Source organism: Triturus cristatus, chromosome 7 (genome assembly GCF_964204655.1).
Source record: "Triturus cristatus chromosome 7, aTriCri1.1, whole genome shotgun sequence".
Classification (NCBI taxonomy): Eukaryota; Metazoa; Chordata; class Amphibia; order Caudata; family Salamandridae; genus Triturus; species Triturus cristatus.
In genome coordinates this window covers 447,034,467-447,056,701 of record NC_140590.1, presented here as the reverse complement: position 1 = coordinate 447,056,701, position 22,235 = coordinate 447,034,467, and the positions used below count along the sequence as shown (strand labels likewise).

Genomic DNA, 22,235 nt, shown 5'->3' with positions numbered 1-22,235 from the left:
GTAAAACAGGCACGCAAAAGGGCAAGGAACAATCACAGAGGGGCTCTACTAGAAATCAAAGAGAAGAGCACCACAGACATATTAACATGTGTTACATCCTTCACCCCTAACTCGAACAAAGTCCAAAGGATAATAAAGAAGCATTGGAAGATCCTAGAGATGGGTGATTTCCAACCAGGACCAAAACCCCTTTTTGCCTTTAAGAGAACACAAAACCTGAGGGATATTTTAGTGCACACACGACCCAAGAACATCACAAAAACACAACCGACATTATGGAATCTTCCTCCGGTTACGGGACATTACCCATGCGGGTCCTGCACAGCATGTCCACTGACAAGCAGTACTAAGGAAATCGACTTAGGTTTATCAAGCCCATGGAAACAGTTACGACATACCAACTGCAACACAAGAAACTGTGTATACATGATCACCTGTCCCTGCGGCTCTCGATACATTGGAATGACCACAAGGATAATCAAAACACGAATTGGGGAACACAAAAGTACAATTCGATGCAAGCGCACAGCGACAAGACTACAAAGCCATTTTCTGGAAAAGAATCACCCTCCCGATAGCTTACGATGGACCATAATTGAATCCAACCCACATTGGTCACCATCCACACTGTTCAGACAGGAGCAACGATGGGTGTTCAAACTACAAAGCAATAAAAGGGGACTCAATGAGGATATTCCCTGGATTGAACTCTCCAGATAATACATACCATGAGGGAGCCTGTTAAGTATCTCCCCTAATATGGACAATGATCCTGGTATTCAGAACATAGGTCTACATGTAGAATACCTACAAAACGTCTGTCAACAACTATATGTCCAACCCCTTACCAACTTTTCACAATCTATTAAAATGAGATCATGGCTGTTAAGTATCCTCAGGGAGACTCACTAGGAATCACTTACAGCCAAAACCACCTCCCAGATGGACCACCTCACCCTAAGTCTTGCTAATGTCATGCTCATCGTGTGTACCAACAACCTCCGTTCCAACACCGGGGTGGGTAACCTTGTTACCGTTTTTCAGTTTTTCTTGCTTTCTTTAATATACAGCGATATGAGCTCCGCATAGACGGCAAGATATAGAGGGACAGCATCAACCTCACTGACACAGAGACATGAAGTTACATGCGATGCACACCTCACGTCCCAGTGGACAGTTTATTTTTATTTTTAAAAAACTGTTTTTATAAATATCTTTTTTGACATTGTTACAGTACCCGTCTCTCCACCTTGGACCTGCTGGTACCTAGCTGTCCTGTGTATATGAGTATTCTTATGACCATCTAATTACCGAATAAGTTATAATATATTCCCGTAGCATTTTTCCAAACTAGTAATACGATCTCCCTCCAGTTGACATCTCTCCCCCTTTGACTGTGGGCGCAGGCACCCCACCCCTGTGACTTCCATAGACCCTCGGTTCGGTATGTTACCAGCACGAACATGCCCATGACACCGCAGATCTTTGACCTTTTTCATCTGTGCAGCATTATGGATCATGTCTTTATTGTTTGAAGCAACACCTTGCTTCACTCCTATTTCAGCCCCCTACCTTTGGGGCCAAAGGCATCCTGCCTTGACAATCCCGTGCCCTCTATCCTGACTCCACTCCAAGATGGCCGCGTCAGCCGCGCACCGCCCCGGCCACGTTCGCCCGAGCCCTCCGGGCGCATCTACGTTACGTCATCACACCGGGCCCGTGGCATCACTGTTTCCATTATTTAACGACCCTGCAGCCGCACTAACCGTGTAACCGGCAGTGCAACCGCACGGGTAGGTTCCCCGAGACGTAAGGCGTACAGAATTGTAAGTACTTCTTCTTCACTGCTCTTTTATTGCGGGACCCTCAGCGGCTCTCATAGGTTCCCTGTCTTCCATCACAGAGCTTTTTTACATATGTTTTTCCAGCCTTACTCCGCGGCATTGCTGACGGAGCCCATCATCAAGGAGGAGAGGGTAGGCTGGCCATGCACTCATGTAATATGTGTTTTGTTGGAAGACTGTTCTTTTCGGGATATGTGCACGGGGTGACCCTCGAGTCACCGCACCACCCAGGCTTTCCCGCGGTTGTGATCACCTGCTCTCCGTGTCACCTTGTCAATATTAAGCTTCTACTCCTTTAATATCGTCCGGACACTGGGCATGATGAGCACTACTTCCCCACTTCCACACCGTACCGGGATGCTCTTTCCTACCACCGCCATAAGTAGTCACCATAGAAGTTATGACGTTTAGTCCCACTCGTTGTATGTCACCCACATGAGCTTGGAGCCCAGCTAGCCCATGATCATCACTATGTTGTCTCAACATTGGGGGGCACGATCCCATCTCCCCGGTTGATTTTAATTGATCCACATAGACACACTCATCAGTCGACGTCCTCGTCTTGCATGAGATATCACAGCATCGACTGTGCAGCAGTGTCTCTGATCACACAAGATATATAGAACATATATCTTATTTAAGGCATTATCCTTGTTTCTTCCCCCCCCCCCTTTTTCTTTTTGTCTCTCTCCCTCCCTGATTTTGTCTCCCTTTGTAGGCTGTGAACGGGATTGACGTATAACGACGGATCCTGGACACTAACTGTCAAGCATACCAGACCTAGGTAGTAAGTGGGGTTATGGGCAGTCTTTACCCGAATCCCATTCTCTAACACACCTTCCCGGTCCTGACGAAGCGCTTTAGGATCCACTAGGGACCGTTTTATAGCGCGAAACATGTTGACCTTGTCATTAAATCACTTTTGTTAACACACTAATCGGGTCGAGAGAAGTGGGACTTTTATTTTGTCTTGTCCCCTCTCTGAACAGCACTACAGTGCATCTCCATCCCCGAGTATTTTTAGGTTGGACCAGGGAACTTATGATTAAAAGGTTTTAGTTCCCTGTTTCATTTTTAAAATTCGCACTCACTAGCACATTTCGACCCACATACCCTCACTCACAAATGCGGCAACTCCTTAAAAGAACTCCATCAGAGAGCCCCTAACCAAGGGCCCGTGAGGGACTGCAGCGCCACCCCCACGAGGAGCAACCGTGCCCAATGATGATGCTATACATCCGCGAGGGTGTGTGAGGGCACACAGGAACATCACTAGGAGTACCCTCTCCTCACTCTGCACACTCACCCTACCTTCGGAGACTTTCCCCCTTATTGACAGCTTACCTGCAGCTAGTCATTTTTTCTCTCACACTATAGGAACTGCAACCATCCATTGGACAAATGTGTATCAGCCTGGACAGAAGGTGTGGGTGCTGGAGCCAGTGGCCCCAGCAGCACTCAAAGACAAATGGTCTGGGCCCCACACGATCATTGAGCAAAAGGGAGAGGTCACCTACTTGGTAGACCTGGGAACTCCCCGGAGCCCCCACCGGGTGCTCCATGTAAACAGGCTCAAGGCATATGTCGACAGGGAGGGCATGTGCTTGCTCATGGCCACAGATGAGGGACAGGAGGAGGAGAGTGACCCTCTCCCGGACCTGCTCTCTCAGAACCCTGACGATGGGTCAGTGGATGGTGTTGTCTTTTGTGGCAGCCTCTCTGGACATCAACAACAGGATTGTAAACAGGTTCTTCAATCCTTCCGGCATATGTTCTCTCTGACACCCAGTCAGACCAATTGGTGTACCCATGAGGTCGACACTGGGGACAGTCTGCCCGTAAAGAGTAAAATCTATTGACAGCCTGATCATGTCAGAGACTGCATCAAGACAGAGGTGCAGAAAATGTTGGAGCTGGGAGTCATTGAGCCCTCGGACAGCCCCTGGGCTAGTCCAGTAGTTCTCGTGCCAAAACCTCACACCCAGGGCGGTAAGAAAGAGATGAGGTTTTGCGTGGACTACAGAGGCCTCAATGCAGTCACTAAGACTGACGCCCACCCGATACCAAGAGCAGATGAACTTATAGACCGGTTGGCTTCGGCCAACTACTTAAGTACATTTGACCTGACAGCTGGGTATTGGCAAATCAGGTTAGCTGAGGAGGCCAAGCCCAAAACAGCATTTTCTACCCCGGGTGGGCATTATCAGTTCGTGGTAATGCCCTTTGGTTTGAAAAATGCACCTGCCACCTTCCAAAGGCTGGTGAATCGAGTTCTCACTGGGTTGGACGACTTCTGTGCGGCGTATCTGGACGATATCGCTGTCTTTAGCTCCACCTGGGAGGATCACCTGGTCCACCTGAGGAAAGTGTTAGAGGCTCTGCAGAAGGCAGGCCTCACTATCAAGGCCACTAAGTGCCAGATAGGGCAGACACAGGTTGTATACCTGGGCCACCTTGTAGGTGGAGGCCAGGTTCAGCCATTCTAGAGCAAAATACAGGCCATCCAGGACTGGGCTCCTCCAACCACCCAGACTCAGGTTCGAGCTTTCTTGGGCCTGACTGGTTATTACCGGAAATTTGTCAGAAATTATGGATCCATTGTGACCCCGCTAAACGATCTGACAAGTAAAAAGATGCAAAAAAAAGTTCAGTGGACAGCGAGCTGTCAAAAGGCATTCGATGACCTAAAGCAGGCCATGTGCACAGCACCTATCCTAAAGAGTCCAGACTACTCCAAAACATTCATTGTCCAAACAGACGCTTCGGAGTTGGGTGTGGGAGCTGTTCTATCTCAGCTGAATTTTGATGGTCATGACCAGCCCATAGCTTTTATTAGCAGGAGGCTGACCCCCAGAGAGAAGAATTGGTCAGCTATTGAGAGGGAGGCCTTTGCTGTGGTTTGGGCCCTGAAGAAGTTGAGGCCATACTTGTTCGGCACTCACTTCAAGATTCAGACCGACCATAAGCCCCTCTTGTGGCTAAATCAAATGAAGGGTGAAAACCCCAAACTACTTAGGTGGTCCATTTCCCTACAGGGGATGGACTTCACAGTGGAGCATAGAGCTGGCACTGATCATGGCAATGCAGATGGGCTCTCCAGGTATTTCCACTTAGAGCAAGAAGACTCACCTGGTCAAGGTTAGCTTATAGTCCCAAAGTTTGGGGGGGGGGTCATGTAGGAGAGTAGGGTCTGCAATCCTATGATCACCCAGATTTTTTGCTTTTGCTTCATTGGTTTACGACTTTCCCCTGCTGTGGGCCTGCCAATCAGACCCACAGCCTAGCTGTTCTCTCTCGAAATTAACACACATGTACATTAGGTGCATCCACTAATTGGAACTGGGCCGCCTTATCAGTCCCTGTATCAGCATACCACAGGTATCCAGGGCATCGGTGTACCCAGGGCCTACCAGGGGCTGCAGAATGTATTATGCCACCCCTGGATGGCCGCCCAAATCTGACACAACTGGCTGCACGACAGCTGGGGCAAGGTGGTGTAATCACCCGTTGATGTAGGTGTAGTATTCCTATACCTAACCCTAAAATGGACGCATGGATTCCTGTCAGTCACTCCTATTGCAGGCCTTATCAATCCTGAAGGCAGAGTGCTGGGAATCATGTGAGATGGTGCTCTGGCGCGAGCTGAGCCCGTCGACGGCTTGCGGAACCAAATCCTAATAGCCGTTCCATGGTGACGCGGGCCAACTACCTTAAAGTGCATTATAATCCTCGCGGTTATTTGCTAACTTTGGCATCGCATCACCCAAACATGTCGAGTAAGGTGTCATACGAATTGGAATACGAACCCCTCGCCAGTTCTGGCGACGGGGTTAGCATTCCACCCTTCTAGAGGGACACGACATGGAAGTAACCTTGAACCCCGGTTAAAGTTGACTCAAGCCTCAGCATCACAAAATGGATGCTGCCACCAGACACAAGTCTGACCTCCTGCTGCTGGGAGACCTTCCAGCGAGGGGAGCTTGGACAAAGGGTTTCCTGTCGAGGGCGGTGTTAGCACCATCCCAGACAGGGTTTGTGTATCCCAGGTAGGCAGGGCTGAAAGGAAGGTGATTGCAAGTGGCACCCCGGTGCTCACTGTGCGTAGCCCGGCTCAAACCAGTTTCGGGGGCACACCAGCCCCTGAGCTGGGGCGAAGCCGGACAAAGGATAAGGGTGTAACCACCCCCCTCCTGGTCCCACCCATAGGTAGGACCTAGTCACGGGCCAGCCCCTTTTTCCTAGAATAAAGGTGGGAGCGGGTCCCCTTCCCAAATTGGATAATTCTGAATCTTGAACTACTTTCCACGAAAGGAACTCTTGACTATTTCTGAAGACTCTCCCTTGTGGCTAAGGAGTAGCCACCCTGCACCAGCAGGCACCACCTAAGCGCTTGCGGTTTGCTGTACGTCTCTCCCACGGATCAAGACTGCCCAGCTCGACGAGACCCGGGTTCCCTGCCATCTCTGACCTCTACCTACATCGTCAGCCCAGCTGAGATTCGTAGGTGTGACGAGACCTGCGGGACCGGCCATCTTCAGAACCTGCACGACGCTTATCTAGCACGCCCACCGAGGGACCCTCGAGTGAGTGCACCTAGGGTTTGAGAAGCCCTAACCCTGAGCGGCTCCTGCACCGAAGTCTGCCTCCCCAGCATCCACGAGATCTGCGTGGGGGCCCTTCTGCTCCTTGTTGCTCACCGCGTTGTCCGACCACTCGCCGACCGGCTTGTGGCCCTCTTCACGACGCACCACGACAGACTTTCATCACTGGTTTGGTTGCTCCAGACTGGCTCTTTCTCCCCTTCAACAGAGGAGTACCTCGGACCCTCCTGGTCCACTCCCGACGCCATCTTGACTCCACCGCGTGGGTTTGCCACTGCCAAGACCTGCTGCCCCATTCCTGGGCCCAGCATCATCGACAGCAGACACCTTCGTGGGACAGCTCGCCCTCCATCCTGGTCGCCGCCGCACCTCCTGGTCCGAGGAACAGCCGAGTCCGACGTCATCCACTCACCTGGTCGAGGTGACTTCAGCCGGTACCTTCCTGGTACCCACACGATCGCTGGTTCGCGATTGAGAACTGAGTCCCCTCTGCTTTCAGGTTTTCTTCATCACCGATCGAGGCTTGGATCTCGCTGAACATCAACACTGGTCGCCTGCCAGCAACTTCTTCTTTCAGGCTCCTGAGACTACAACGAGGACTCCCGACATCTTGCTGAACCCCACGCAGCCGCAGCCTCTGGGCTAGGTAACTCGAGCATCTCGGTGCTCCATCGTAGGTTCACTCTACAAGTGTCCAGTTCCTTTTTCGTTTAGTCCCACTGATCGGATTCCTCCGGAATCAGTAACTTTAAACTTTCTAACCTCTCCCATTCCACTTGCAGTGTAAATGGTTTCGTGCCCTTCGGGCATTTGTGTAAATTGTGCAACTAGAAGTATTTTCCTAAGAGTTTTGTATTGTGCTTAGCTCCCTGACTCATAAAGAGCCAGGGTAGTCTTGTTATAAATAAATATCCTTTATTTTCATAACAACTTGTGTGGTGTCCTTTCACTTGGTGTTCAAGGGGTATATGTGATGGTAAACAGCTGGCTTAACACGCCCTCCAGAGTTTAGCCTGAAGACTGCTCTTGTCCACGCTACTAGAATAGTGAGCACTACATATCAGGCCAACTTCTCACACTAACTATTTGGGTACATTTCTGGGGCATTTCTGCCAACTTTTTTCAGTAATTCCTGTTTGCCCTAATGCATTTACAGTCCCAAAATGCCATGTGCCAGGGATTTTTCAACATGCCAAGACTCTCCAGCCACACAAAATTTACTCAGGAGGGCTGTGTGTGTGTGTGTAGTGCCAGAGGAAATCACCAGTGTTCTCTCACATCTAACGCTAAAATGCAGTTTTTAAGCAGACACTGTACCCACAACAACCCAAAGATAGATGTCAGTTAGGACAAAAGCGAGAACCATCAGCAGCCAGACTGGGGATACACAATAATTGTCTTGGCATCCTGTTCTCTCCCTTTCAAGCACACACCAGGTATTGCGTATGGCTAAACAGACCTTTAAATCAGGATTTGACGCTGTGTTGTCAATGGATGCTCACAGTCCCCACCCTACATATTCTATAGAGTTCGGAAGAATCATCTCTGCCATTTCAAATCAGCCTATTGTTTACTCCAAGGAATCATTACAAACCTCTTTCACACTTCTTCCTGGGCTGAGCACAGGCTGAGAGAACATGGAGAGTTAATGCAAATTAGCCTCCGGGAACTTCAGGCAGGAAAAAGGTAACTTTCTAAAAGTTACATTTCCTTAGTATTTATCAGAAATTGAACTTAACCATTGAAATATATTGTTAATACTATTAAAAAGAATGGTTTTATTATTGTTTAGCTGGTATCATTCCTGAGTTACAGTATTAGCATTTTAATCTATACTCATATTTTCTACAGATGCCTGCTAGGCCTGCCACAATGAAAATAGCTTTTAGGGGCATGTCTCTGTAGAGACATGGTAGCATTAATTTTCTGAATGTTCGCTTTTATATACCATGCACTAAACTTCTTTGGCTACAAGGCCTATGTAGGGGTGACTTACTAATATTTAAAGATAAAGTTTTTACCTGTTAAAAAGTTCATTTAATTGGCCACACTGCAGGTTTTAAACTGCAGCAATCATGCTACAATGGTTGACACAAAGCCATGTTTTCCTTGGTCACACTAGAGTATGGCACAAAAAGTGCTACAGTCAGCAAAAGATATTTAACATTTCATGCCATGGTTGCATATCTGCACCATAAAGAAAGGCCTTATAGAAGGACGGCAGTGCCCCAGTGTGCAGAGTCTAAACAGTAATACAATTCATTGAAATATGGGGGTGACTTACCAAAAATAATTTCTTTTCATGTTGAGATCTGCACCATTCTGCATTCTAACCATCTCAGCTGCCCAATCATTTGGTCATAAGCAGTAGACCATAGCCACAATGTCTATTTGAGCACCTGCTCTTCACTTTCTCATTCAGATTATAAGATTCTCTCCAGGGCCTCACATCACATTCTAACCACTGCAGCAAAAATTGTCAGTTGCTTCTTTTCAATCAGAACTCTTTTACCTCTTTTGATCACTAGAGCAATAGATTTTCTTTGGAAAAAATGCTGAATTAATTTTAACTGAACCACGGAGGAAAGAAGTTTGGAAGAGGATACGTCGCATCTTCAAAGACTATACTGGTACTGCTCTCTAGGTATCAAGTAATTGGACTCCTGTTTGTCTGCTTCTGAGACACAAAAAAGCAGAATGACTCCAGGAGGGCCCAGCTGACGAATGAGGACTGGCATCCCGGCTTCATAGAGATCTGGTGCATACAATTTTGGCCTTAGAAAGAAACTAGGGTCTGCAGGACTGAACAGAAGCAGTTTTCTCAGTAGTTGGATAAAAGTGAAACTTAGGTATTTTTTCAACCCCATTAGGCTGGGAATAGGTGAAGAGACTTACCTAGGCAGGCAGGAAGACGAGGTTTGTCTTGGTGCAAGAAATTGTGACTGGGTCAATCCACCTCATAAATCCAATCTCTGCTACATTGCAATCAGTCTAAAAATCGCACCTGTGTCCCACTGAACTGTGAATAGTTTTGTTCAATGGTTCTTTCATTATTCGAAGTGTGATTGCCTTAAAACTTTAAACTGTAAAAATTAATATCTCTGGTTCCTGTAAACTGGTTTAAATATTCATGGTTTCGTTTAGTTCTTAATATATATTTAAATGCATAAATATTTATTTATTTCTGTTGGAATCTTTACTTAAAATTGTTGCAACTGCTTAAACGTAACATATGCTTTTCTGGGGATTACCTGCTGTTTGTGCCAATGCTACCTGGTGTAGAGCAGACATTCTCTCAGAACTGAGTTTTGACCTAACCAGATTGTGTGTATTAGATAGGTATAGGGAACCCCTCCCAAATTAATAGCCCAATTTCTAACACAGTTTAATACACTCCTTAGAAATAAATTTTACTTGAGAATTGTCCTTCCCAAGTACAAAGTACAAAGAAACATGATTATTTCTAGTGAATGGAATACTTGAGAATGACCTTCATATTCACTCTGAGAGGTGTTTTGCACAATGGTGTCATATCACCAAATAAATAGAAGGAAATCACATTTATTTTTTGTTATGATACCCTCACAATAGGTTATTAGTTTACATTGAATGAAATACTACAGAGTAGTTAATAAAATCTACAGTAACATTAAAGATATTAGATTACTTAAAAGGCTTACGGGAGCATATAAATATCAGTAATAAGACACATAGATACAACCCTTGATGCCCTTGATGCTTTTTATTTGTAAGTGGTAAATTAACAATATAATAACAAATTTATCACAAGGAGTGGTACAAACCACATAATATATATATTTTTAAGTTATCAAAAGAAAGCAATCATAAATACTATCATCTTGTCTTTTGAAAATCTTGCCCCGCACCAATTGTAGAACTGTATCTATATCATATAAATAAACATAGAAATATTTTTAAAGTGCAAAGTGGCATCCTCGATAGTTCACAAATAGCAATAATAATATAGTACAGAACAAATCTTAAAATTAAAGCGCATACCTCCCAGTAAGATTTGTAGTCTACTGGTCATAAAGATTTAAAGTGCGAAGTGAACAAGTGTAATATATCTAGCATTTCAAACAAAAAAACAGCATTCAGCAAGGAAAATACAAATATGTTAAGGGGACAATTCTAACCTGCTCGGATAAGCAGGAAAAGTTTAGATCACATAATCAAAATATATTCACTTAAAGTGCATATAGCAATCAGTCATGCTGCAATATACAGAATGCTTATAAAGGGCAAAGAGCAATACAAAAACATCTCAACACAACTAAAATAGGATCACAATGCCAACAAATTCATTTCCCATTTCTCTCATATATCATTTTTCTTCCAAATACAAAGCAGGACATAACACCACAGCAGCCGCGGTCGGTAGTAGGAGTAACTGCAGGGAAAGTGACGTGGGGAGGAGGAGGGGCAGGGTGGGGGGTAGTAAACTATGGATTACGGAGGTTTACAGGTAAGTTAACATATAAATTAATAAAACAAATTTTGTTGCGTGAACTGCATCTTATTTGGGGATGCAGTGCACGCAACGAAATTCGTTTTATTAATTTATATGTTAACTTACCTGTAAACCTCCGTAATCCTTAGTTTACTACCCCCCACCCTGCCCCTCCTCCTCCCCACGTCACCGCCCTGCAGTTACTCCTACTACCGACCGCGGCTGCACCACAGCTGCTCAATATTTTCGGTTTGGTTGTTCCTTTCGGCATACATATATTCTAAATGCCATATCCTATTCATTTTGATTTGCCATTGACCAAAAGATGGGCATCTAGAAGTTTTCCAGCACTGTAAAATGAGTGATTTAGCAATCGAAGTTGCCATAAAGATGGCCTTCTATTCAGATCGTGTGAAAGCTTTGTTATTACCCAATACCCCAAAAAAGTGCTATTAATAAGCCTTTTCAGATATTCATTGAGATACAAAATTTAATATCTGCTTCCAAAACAAATGCAGGGAAGGACAATTAAAATGTCCACCCACTTTTTAAAGAATTAATGCATCCATTAACTGATGCAACTTTTTGAAGATGCGTTGGTGCTGAAGTTGTAGATGGAACACTTTATACCAACTCCATTCACGATATAGTTGTAAAATTATTTCAAAAAGTTCACAATAAATAGATCAAAATCAGGATTAACATTCCGCAAATGGTGGAAATTTCTGCAAAACTCAACCATAGGAATGGATTCTCAAATACTAATGGCCAGGTCTTCCATCTACCGTTAGTATTAAAATCAGATAGAATAGCAAACCCCAATCTATTCCAAAGTGCAGTTGTGGATTGAGGGATCAGCAAACCCAAACTGTCACAAATTCTGTGGAAGAAAAAAGATGGTCATCAATTTTGTTTTTTATTTCAGCTCTAAATATTTTTGTGCAAAATTATTGCTTTTAACAATTTATGCCTAGTTTTCTTGCAGCATTTCCATGATTTGAAAAAAACGAGGACTGCAACCCTAGCTCCTTCACCATCAACCTTAAAAAAATGTATTTGGTGAGATTAGATCGGCAAATTGTAATGCATGATAATCAACAAAGGCTGCCTGGTAATATTGATCAAAATCTGGTAAAGCCATCCCACCTTAGTCCTTAGCTAATTGGATAGCTGACAGATTGATGTGTGGGCTCTGTTGTTTCCATATAAATCTAATTGTTAGATCATTCACTTTCATAAAGAATTTTTCACCAAGTGAATAGGTACATAAAAAAAAAAAAAGAGTTTCATTCGCAATTTTCATTATAGTAACTCGGCAAAAACCTACAAGACTCCAAAATTATTTTAACTTTGCACAGGGTTGCATGATAATGTATCTCATACAGTTCAAGAATGTTGGAGGTGACAAAGACCCCAAGATACCTAATAAATCGAGCAGTCCTCCACTGCTCTCTAAGGGATGTATGATGGAACCATGCATATCATTACCACGCATCCATTAAAATGCATATGAATTTACCCTGCTAAATTTTACCACGCATATACCTTTAACACACATCTTTACAACGAAAATGTAGGTGTTTCGCAGATTAGTATAAATCTATATATATATCTATTTGTACACATGTATATATTACCTTATCGACCCTAACCCCTACCCACCCACCCTAAACTCTAAAAATACTCTAGCCACCGAAATATATATACCCACCCTAAAAATATCCTTGGCACCCAAATACACCTACCCACCCCCTGAACCTAAAAAATACCCTTTAAACCCAAATATCTTAACACCCTAAAATGCCCAAGCCACCCGAATACCCCCACCCATCCTAAACCGTAAAAAAAACCTTGCCACCTAAATACCTCTAACCACCCTAACCCACAAAAATACCCTTGCCATCCAAATATCCTCATCCTCCCTAAACCATAAAATATCCTTGCCACCCAAATACCCTCACCCACCCTAAACCTTAAAAATACCCTTGCCACTCAAAAACCCTCACCCACTCTAAACCCTAAAAAATAACCTTGCCACCCTAACACCATTACCCACCCTAAACCCTAAAGATACCCTTGCCAATCAAATACCCTTACCCACCCTGAACCCTGAACCCTGTACCTTTACAACCTTAACATCATTACCCACCCTAATCCCTAAAAATACCCTTGCCATCCAATTATCCTTAACCATCCTAAACCCCTAAAACACTCTTGCCACCCAAATACCCTAACCCACCTTAAACTCTAACAACACCCTTGCCATCCAAATACCCCTACTCACCCTAAACCCAAACAATACCCTTGCCACCCAAATGCCCTCACTTACCCTAAACCCTAAAAATACCCTAGCCAGCCAGTACCCTCACCCACCCCTAAACCCTAAAAACGCCCTTGCCCTAATATATATACACTTCCCTGCAAAATACTTAAATTTTCATTGTAAAGGCATGCGCGGTAAAAGCATATGTGTGGTAAACTTTTGCGTGGTAAAGGCATATGCGTTGTAATGGATGTGCCTTAAAGGTATTGTGTGGTAACAGCTGTATTGCAAAGGCTATTTCCCTTCTCTAAGTGCAATAGGAAGATCCTCGACAAAAGCATTAAACATAAAAATTTCTGATTTGCTGTGGTTTATCTTATTGCTCTCAATTAATGTAAAATCATTGAACCTGTCAGGTGTTCTTAGGCTATTAGCTCCATCTGCACCCAAATATAAAAGAAAGTTCTGACATACCTAAAACTGGAGGTGAAATTGAATCGTCATTTTGTAAAAAAAAACATTAGCCAACGGTTCAAAAAAAAAATGTCAACAAAACAAGTTAGATCAGAATATGCCCACAGAACATATCAAAGGCCGTTGAGGTCTCCTCCATTCTGTAGCTGATTCAGCAAATCATTTGCCTCACTACCGTCAGAGAATATCCAGAATCAACCTTTGAAGAGGACTTTTAACTTGGCTAGCTGATAAAAAAGCAGCTTGTGCCCCAGCCACTTTAACAAACCAATCGAGGGGCATATCAGCAAGGCGAAGCGATAGAATTATCGCCGCTTTAGCGTCCGTTTTCGGACGAAAAGCGGTGATAATTCTATCGCCCTATCAGCATGGACACGCTAACGCGTGAATCCATGCCTTAGCGCCTGTTTCCGGAACACCCAGCTTCGCATCTCTAATGAGATGCAAAGTGGGCTTTCCTCCCCAAAATAACTGGAGAAATGTCGCTAACAGACATTTCTCCAATTATCAAGCTTCACGCTAGTAAGCAGAGCGATAAGAAAAGTAGCGCTAACCGTGGTTATCGCTACTTTCCTTACGCCTGCTTTTCTTCTGATTTAGCCATGTAATCCAATGGGAGGTGGATTATATGGCTAAATCCAGCTTGCCCTATCAGCAAGGTATCGCCGGTCGCAGTGCGATTATCGCTGGATTTCCAGCGATAATCGCGCTGTTTCCTAGCTAACGCTGTTTCCTAGCTAACGCATGGATTTCTATCGCTTTGGAGATAAGCGTTGCTGATAGCACGCTATCTCCGCGATAGAATCCCGCGATAACCGACGATAATTATCCTAGCGCTAAGTGCGCTTAGCGATATTTATCGCCTCGCCTTGCTGATATGCCCCCATGTCTTTAAATACTCTTCTAAGGCAAGCAGCTTCTGCAGATATATCTGAAAAACTGTTAAGTTTAACACCATCCTCCAGCAAAACAACTGTCCATTGATTTGCTTCTGATAAGATCTGCTCCTTGACTTGACATATCCACTGCTAAAATGTATTTCATATTTCACTAAACTAATCCTTTATGGGTACCAGAGTAGCGTGCTACTCGCCCAAAAAGCGCTTCAACACCCCGTCAGGGCTAGTAAGTGCTATATAAATGCAATTACAATACAATACAACTTAAAGTGAGTCATAATGAAAATCGGTATTAAGAAATGTATGAATTCCATAATGTATGGAATAGTTTAATCTTGAATATGCAAAACTGCATTCCAGGATTCATTGCTCCGAGTAAATGTGCACTGTCTGTAAACTTTTCCTCTTGATAAATAACTTCATCAGATGTGGTAACATACAAGGGAGCATTGCATGCGCATTTCTTTAATGTTAATGTTTTTCTTCAGAAAACAGCATGGTATAAAAATAGCTCTTCGATCGTATTAGTGGGTTTATTGAAAGGTCATGCATCGAACCCTTTCAGATATTTCCTAGCACAAGAAGAAATGTTTATTGATTAGATGTTTTTCGGATAAATCAACGTATTTCATGATGCAACAATTCGAAGAATATAATATATTTTGTTTCCATTCTTGAAACAGCTGATAAAGAAGCAGACGAGTATTACATGAGGAGACGACACCTTCCGGATTTAGCTGCAAGGGGGACGCTGCCTCTCAACGTCATCAAAATGTCGCAGGAACAATCTCACCACAGAGAGCGGCCCAGGAGGCCGGTGCGAGCCATGTCCCAGGACCGAGTCCTCTCTCCCGAGAGGTCCAGGCCGGAAGAATTTTGCATGTCCTATGACCGTATCCTGTCCGATGAGCAGCTTCTGTCTGCAGAGCGGCTCCATTCCCAGGATCCCCTGCTGTCTCCTGAGAAGGTTATGACTCTGAAGAGGTCCGATTTCCAGGAGAAGTCCATGTCCCGCGCCCTGTCGCAAACGGATGTGTTTGTTTCGACTCCTGTCTTGGATCGCTACAGGATGACAAAGATGCACTCGCATCCCAGTGCCTCGAATAATTTATATAATACCCTCGGTGTGAATCAAACTGCTGCCAAACGTCAAGCATTTGCTTCTCGGAGGCACAACACAGTGGAACAACTGCATTATATTCCTGGACACCACCACCAGTACCGCACAGCAAGCAAAACAGAAGTGACTGTTTGATCCAACACTGTGCGACTGTAGGTCGATGGGAAAGACTGGAGCAGTGCCAGACATTCACACTACAGCGGCCTTACTGGCCGAGATAACCTCTTCTTCAATGTCTGAGTGAAACTTTTTAACAGTCACACATCTGCATTCTGGTTCTTTTTCTTTTAGAAACATTGCCCACATGCTATTAGACTGAGAAGAGCAGGATCGAAAGGAGGTTGGGAATTGAGGGAATTGTTGGCGTGTTTGGGTGACTCTGCAAGAAAGCCATATACTTTGATGGCATGCAAAAAGGGCTGTGCTGCACTAACACACTAATATTGATGAATCTAGTCCACTCTCCTTCAGGGGCTATCACAACCAGCTAATCAGTGGAAGGATTAAACTAGCAGGTGTGAAGAGCCAAATGCCGATAATGAATGAAAGAGCATTTTCTCCCTGGTACGCTAGCTCTTCCGGAGCGCTCTACCTTGCGTGTGATGGAGTGGTTGCTGGCTATTTTCCCCTGATTTTTGACTTTTTATTGGAAAGTTCGGATGACATGTCTTGTATCAGTATTTTTTTTTCCATTGAGCAGTTTTCCGATTAACTGTTTCTGGTACCTTTATTCTCCAGGATTGTGGGTGGAACGGAGATTGAAAGGAGCAGTGACTATGTACCATGCTTCATTGGTGTCAATAGCCTAATTCTTGTGAACTTTAACTGTAGAGGGGTCATATAGTGCCTACAAATCGCCTGCTCTCTAACTGTAGGAAGTAGTGGGTTTGTGTACCAATAAGCACAATACTACTGACATGCTTGGCCTGCCCTTTGTATAGCGCCTTTTATGGGGTCTTAGCTTGTACATAGACTACACAAGAAAGAACAAGGCTCATTTATTTTAACCCTGTCCATAAAATTTAGAAAGGCATTAGAACCCACTTTTTTAACAGTCTGAAAAATGCACTAAACAAGCTCACACCGCATTGTTATCTTTTCACATGAGGGTTATCTCTTCATTGCATCGTCTTATTGTTAGATGCATTAATGTAGTAATGGGGAATGGAGGCAAATACCCATGATACCAGCTGATGACGAGTAACTTTGCATTACGTATACTGTCTTTAAGAGCACCACTGGAAAGACTGTCCAGTTAAATCTTCCACTGCAGGAACCCAAGGAGAGATTACAAATATACAAATTTCCCTTGGTATGGTTCTTCTCCTGCACCAGAAGCGCAGCCGTGATTAGTCCCAAACCACACGGAGCACTGGATTACATAACAAGCGTCCATTTCTGTCAGTCTGGTGTAAAGTAAAATGACATGGTCTCTGCTTTAAGACTATTTCCCACCACATGTGGGCATTTGTTGAAGTTAAACAGAGCTGTTTGCGCAACTTTTCATGGCGCCCAGAGAGTGCTAAGGTGTTAGACTACCTCTTATGTGTTCCCCCCCAATTCCAACTGAGTGTGCAACTCAATGTCCTTGACGCTATGGGATAGAGCGCATTCACCAATCTGGCAGCCTAGTGGCAGAGCTCGTTTGCATGGGTCTGGCAGCAGGAGGAGGGGCTCATTTGTATGGGTCTGGCAGGAAGGGGTGGGATTCACTTTCATGGGGCTCTGCCCTATGCAAATGAGCTCTCGCCATGAAGTATAAATAGACTGACTTGCAATGTGTACTATTCGGTGTTACAGTGGAGCCATATGTTCTCTTATCAAGTGCCAAATTTACACCCACTACAAAGCACATTTTTACTTTTCTTTTGTCCTGGAGCAAATTTTCTTGATAAGGGCCATGGTGTCAAAAAAGCGATGTGCATCATTAAACATGTCTGAAATATTTTGCCAGAAAAAGATTTTTGCCACATTGGGTGTGTTCATGAAGCAGACTTAGAGAGTACCTGTTGAGGTTAAGGTTTGTAGCTAGTAATGGCAGCCTAGAGATGCAAGTCTGGTCCCTTTGACCAGGTTTCTGCTTTTACCACTACCTAGTACGAGAAGTCTGAGCCGCCATTCAAACATATCATGTTCCTTATTCCATTACAGGTTTCATACAGGCAATCATCCAATAACAGATGACAAAACCAGCATTTACAATGCACAAATAACAAGATAGTGCTACCACGGATCACATTTACTATCAGTTAGTAAGGTGAGCACATTTACTATCAGTCAGTAAGGTGAGCACATTTACTATCAGACAGTAAGGTGAGGTAAAGAGAAACAGAATTAACCTGAAGGCAGATTTTGCTGGAGCTTGCATACAGTGTTTCTTTCATTGTAATGTAAAGCAGAATAGCAGGTTGTGATTTCAACGAAAGAAAGTCATTGGTAAATGTTAATAGCATGACTGAAATGGGTGTTTCGTGTCTCTTTAACCAATGTGATGGGATTTTCTGGGCTCAGGTTGGTAAAGAATGATATGCCAGTAGTCTCCACCTTTTCCTCTTAGGATCCTATTATCCTTTCCCTGCTTGAGAATAAAGAAAGGAGAATGGCTTGGTAAGTTAGCAGTGGTCTCCCAACCTATTTCCCCTGCTAGTAATTCTCAATTTTTCAGATACCTGGCAATGGGTCTGATAGGTTGGAACTTACTAATGGGGGAAGCAGGTGGGGACATTGAAACGTTGGGGTTTCTCCCATCTGGAATATAATTGGGCGGGAGACTGGCGGTCCTTAGCATGTGCTCTGTCTACTCCAACTGACACGGTTTCAACTTTCTTCTCCTCCTGAGACTTTATTAGTGGTTGCTGAGCTTGACAGAACTTGAAATTATGTTATCACATTCTGGATTATCAGATTTCCTCTCTTCAACCTAAAGATACATTTTGGACATTTATAACCAACTGCACTCAAAGTTTTTTTCCAATATGGCCCATACAACCACAATTACGCTTGCTAGCAAAACAACCTGCTAATCGTGTCAGATGAAAGAGCTATAGGTATAGGTGTATTTATTTAGGCTTGGCTGGAATTTGGGTAATTTTCTTTGTAGAAGTTATGTAAAATGCCCCCAAAATGTATGTAAAATTAAGCGTTATTATGCAAAATGCCAGTCCAGTATATTGAGTTATTTTCAGCTCTAACTTGATCCTTGGGTCCACTTTCCTTGAGAGCGCTCATTTGGCGCGAGTTATGTGCGTTTACATTGTTCCTGTACTCCTACAATTAGAGTTTTACCCAAACAAAATCTCAATTATTGGACATGGCGTAATGTCGTGTAACATGCCTAAAGTGGAATTCCAGAAATTAGGAGATTACAGCTGCATAAAGACAATTTCACCTGGGTTTCCATTTATCCTCAGTTATGCTTGGAGCACCAGATCCTACAGCAAGGCTTCAGAGCATTGGCTGGGTCAATCATTCTTGTCCCATCTCCTTGAACAAACCTTCTGTACCACTACATTTATAATTCCAAACGATACAGGCAGAGCACAAGACATATTTTCGAAATTGAGTGCATGCAAAGCTGCTTTAGATTCACAGTGGTACACAATAAAAAAACAGATGCAAAAGTTAAATGGGAATCAAAAGAAAATTTATTAAAAGTAAGAGAATAGGGGAAAAAGTACTTACCTCAAAACGCCCATTTTCGTACAATGAATTCCATAAATTACAAATGTTCCTGTTGCGTGTACCATACCATTTGCCAACAATGACCAAACAAACAGAGCCGTCTTCAGTTTAGTATCCCAACACGCTCGGTGGTTTGGAGGAAGCCAAATAATGACCTTTGGTGGTTTGGGCTAGTACTGCATCTTGGTGTGTGTAGCTGCAAACTGTGGGCCTCTACTGCTTTATCTGTCATTGACAGACATACATACAGGAAAACCCCCAAGCAGGTTTGTTGCAGGAGGTACTCAGAAGGTTTGCCCTGCCAATGAAATCTGATTCCCAACCCAACTGCTCCCTTCGCCTCTTTTCATACACACTTTCCAAGGTATAACACTTGCACTGTGATGCAGAATGTGTGTTGTCTGTGTGAATAACCTTCACGGAGAAAGCCTAGGACACTACTGAATCACATATGTTTTGTGCCGAGGCTTCCTAGGTACTTAAATACAGTCATAATGTTTTCAAATTTATCGTGCAGTTCAACCAATTTAATTAAATGTACATAAGTATATGTCCAAGTAATTGTTCTTAAATATCGATGAAATAACTAATGTATAACAGTAATTTATTTATTTCAGATGTGTGTGAATTATACCACTGTGCTGCTCAAAACTGCCTCCTTTGTTCCATTTGTTAAATGTCTACGGGTTTTCTGCTCCAAACAGAGGCATATTTCCTAATCACATATGCCAGTGTGTCGTTGTACCCTGGGTCATCTCTGTACATTATAAACTTTAGATTTCGCCTTTCTGCGTTATGCTTGTTTGAATTAGTTTTAATCTGTCACCTCTAGTCTGCAGTGATTTAACGTTAACCTAACATTTAAAGGTGGAATTAGTGCAGTCAGTCTAGATTCAAAAACCTTTCAACTTTTGAAGAAAAGACAATGTTTAACCAGCAACACCTGGTCCAAAATATCGAAACTGTCACTAGTCAACAGGGCAAATAATATTTCATTGTAACTGTTTTGTCTACCCCTTTTTTCTCAATGAAATCTCTTAAAAAGCTAGTGGACTATATTCTGGCATTCATCAGTAAACTTTTAGCAGAGTGTAAACATTCCACTGCCTATGGAGTGCACTCTAGAAAGAAGGCATTTCCCGGTATTATTTGAATATTATACACTCTGCCTTTATCATTAATTTTCAGTGACCCCTAGGGCCATGCATTAACTTGCAAGTAATCATTGGGAAAGACCCATTCTTTTTTGCATTTAGGGTTGGGATGGCATACTGATTCATGAGGTCACAGGAGTTATGAGCCGACTCGCGATTCCGACTTTTCCATCTGTAGCGCCCCCCACCCCCGCGATAAGTTTGTTTCCTATTCACCAGATAAAACTAGTGGATTGTCAAAGGAGAACAGTGACAAGTGATAAGGTAATCCTTCTGGAACTACAGGTTCTGAAATTAGTTTTAATTTGTTGGTCGGAAACCTCTAATCTGAAGGAGATCTCGCAACCAAGAATGACCAATCCCTGCGGCACTTTTCATTCTAGATTGAGAGCTCTACCAACCGATCACCAGGCCACTTATAATGAAGGCCAAGAGCCATCGTATTCCAAGGCAGCGCCACTTCAAGCATAGTCTATCTGAGCAGCCAAACAATATGGCTCTCAATGTGTGTTCAACCCGCACTATCTTGTTTTCTACTGCATAAGTAACCAGTGACTGAGTTTAAATACATTTACAAAGGGTTAACTCATGTTTTCTGTTTCTTTTCATGCTCTTATGACGACACATGACTATGACGACCCCAATGACGAATTGTTTTATGGATAGCACCTCCACTGGTAGTATATTTATTGTAAGGTATTAAACAACCAGAGGATCAATTTCAAATAAGTCATACTGCAAAGCAAAACAACATACTATCGAGGGGAGGCAGGATCCTTGTGAAAACAAATCTTTCACTTTTATTATTGAACAATGAAAACATCCAAGTCGAATCGATTTTCATACACAATCCAACCACTGCAGAACCTCCACATGAATTGTAGGATCTATTCAATAAGGACTGCCATTCAAAATTAAATATTCTCAGTCGGTTAAAGTAAGTTCTTAATTAAATATATCAATTGAGTAGTTAATTTAACATCTAGTGTAGAGGAGGCACTCAACTTCACGTTGACATGTTTGTCACATGCAAGGGATTCCTTAATCACTGACTTACAGTTTTTTTCAGGAGCCCAACAAAGTCCATTTTCCAATCTTTCCAGTTCCACCAGAGTATACATGTATATGACGTTCCTATAATGCAAACCTAGCTAAAAGTCAGTGGAGTACTGTACAGGATCAGAGACAACCATGAGTCAACGAGTAATAGGACAGGTAACTGGGTTGCGTACAGTTATTCCATTGTAAAGTTGTGTTCTTTGAATAGATACTTTGCCAAATCTTTCCTATCTTGGAACAGAGTGTGGGCAGTCCTGATTGATACTGGTGTGTTCCACATCCTGAGTGCATAGATGGAAGAGGACTGCTGCCTTGTTTTCTCCTTTTAGCATTTCTTAGTCTGCAGTCTGATAGTGTTCTGGCTCTGTATATCCAGAGAACCAGCAGAGAAGGGGAGCTTGTCTGCAAGATAAGTGGGAGGTGTTGGTTGTGATGGCTTTGTAAAAGATGGCGCTGGTTTTAAAGCTATGCGGGCTGTCAGGGGGAGCCAATGGTGTTCCATCAGGATAAGGATGGGGGTTGTAGATGCCCATAAGGGGTGCCAGTGTGGAGTCTGAGGGGCTATGTTACAGGGTATTACCACCATCACCATAAGCAAGCGACCCCATAAAAGTGTATTATTGAGATAATCACAGCCTTAATAGGCATCCATTTTACCTCACAATCACC

General features: G+C 43.5%; 1 protein-coding gene across 3 annotated transcripts in view; it reads left to right on the top strand.

Moving 5' to 3' along the window:
- SHISA6 (shisa family member 6) overlaps positions 1–20,009 on the top strand; it is a 1,379,883-nt gene extending 1,359,874 nt beyond the window's left edge. For all 3 annotated transcript variants that reach the window (XM_085616777.1, XM_085616776.1, XM_085616778.1), the window contains one exon: positions 15,236–20,009. In XM_085616777.1, coding sequence (XP_085472903.1) covers positions 15,236–15,807 — 572 coding nt within the window. In that variant the 3' untranslated portion in view covers positions 15,808–20,009. The remainder of the gene's footprint in view (positions 1–15,235) is intronic.
- Positions 20,010–22,235: the final 2,226 nt, after the last annotated feature.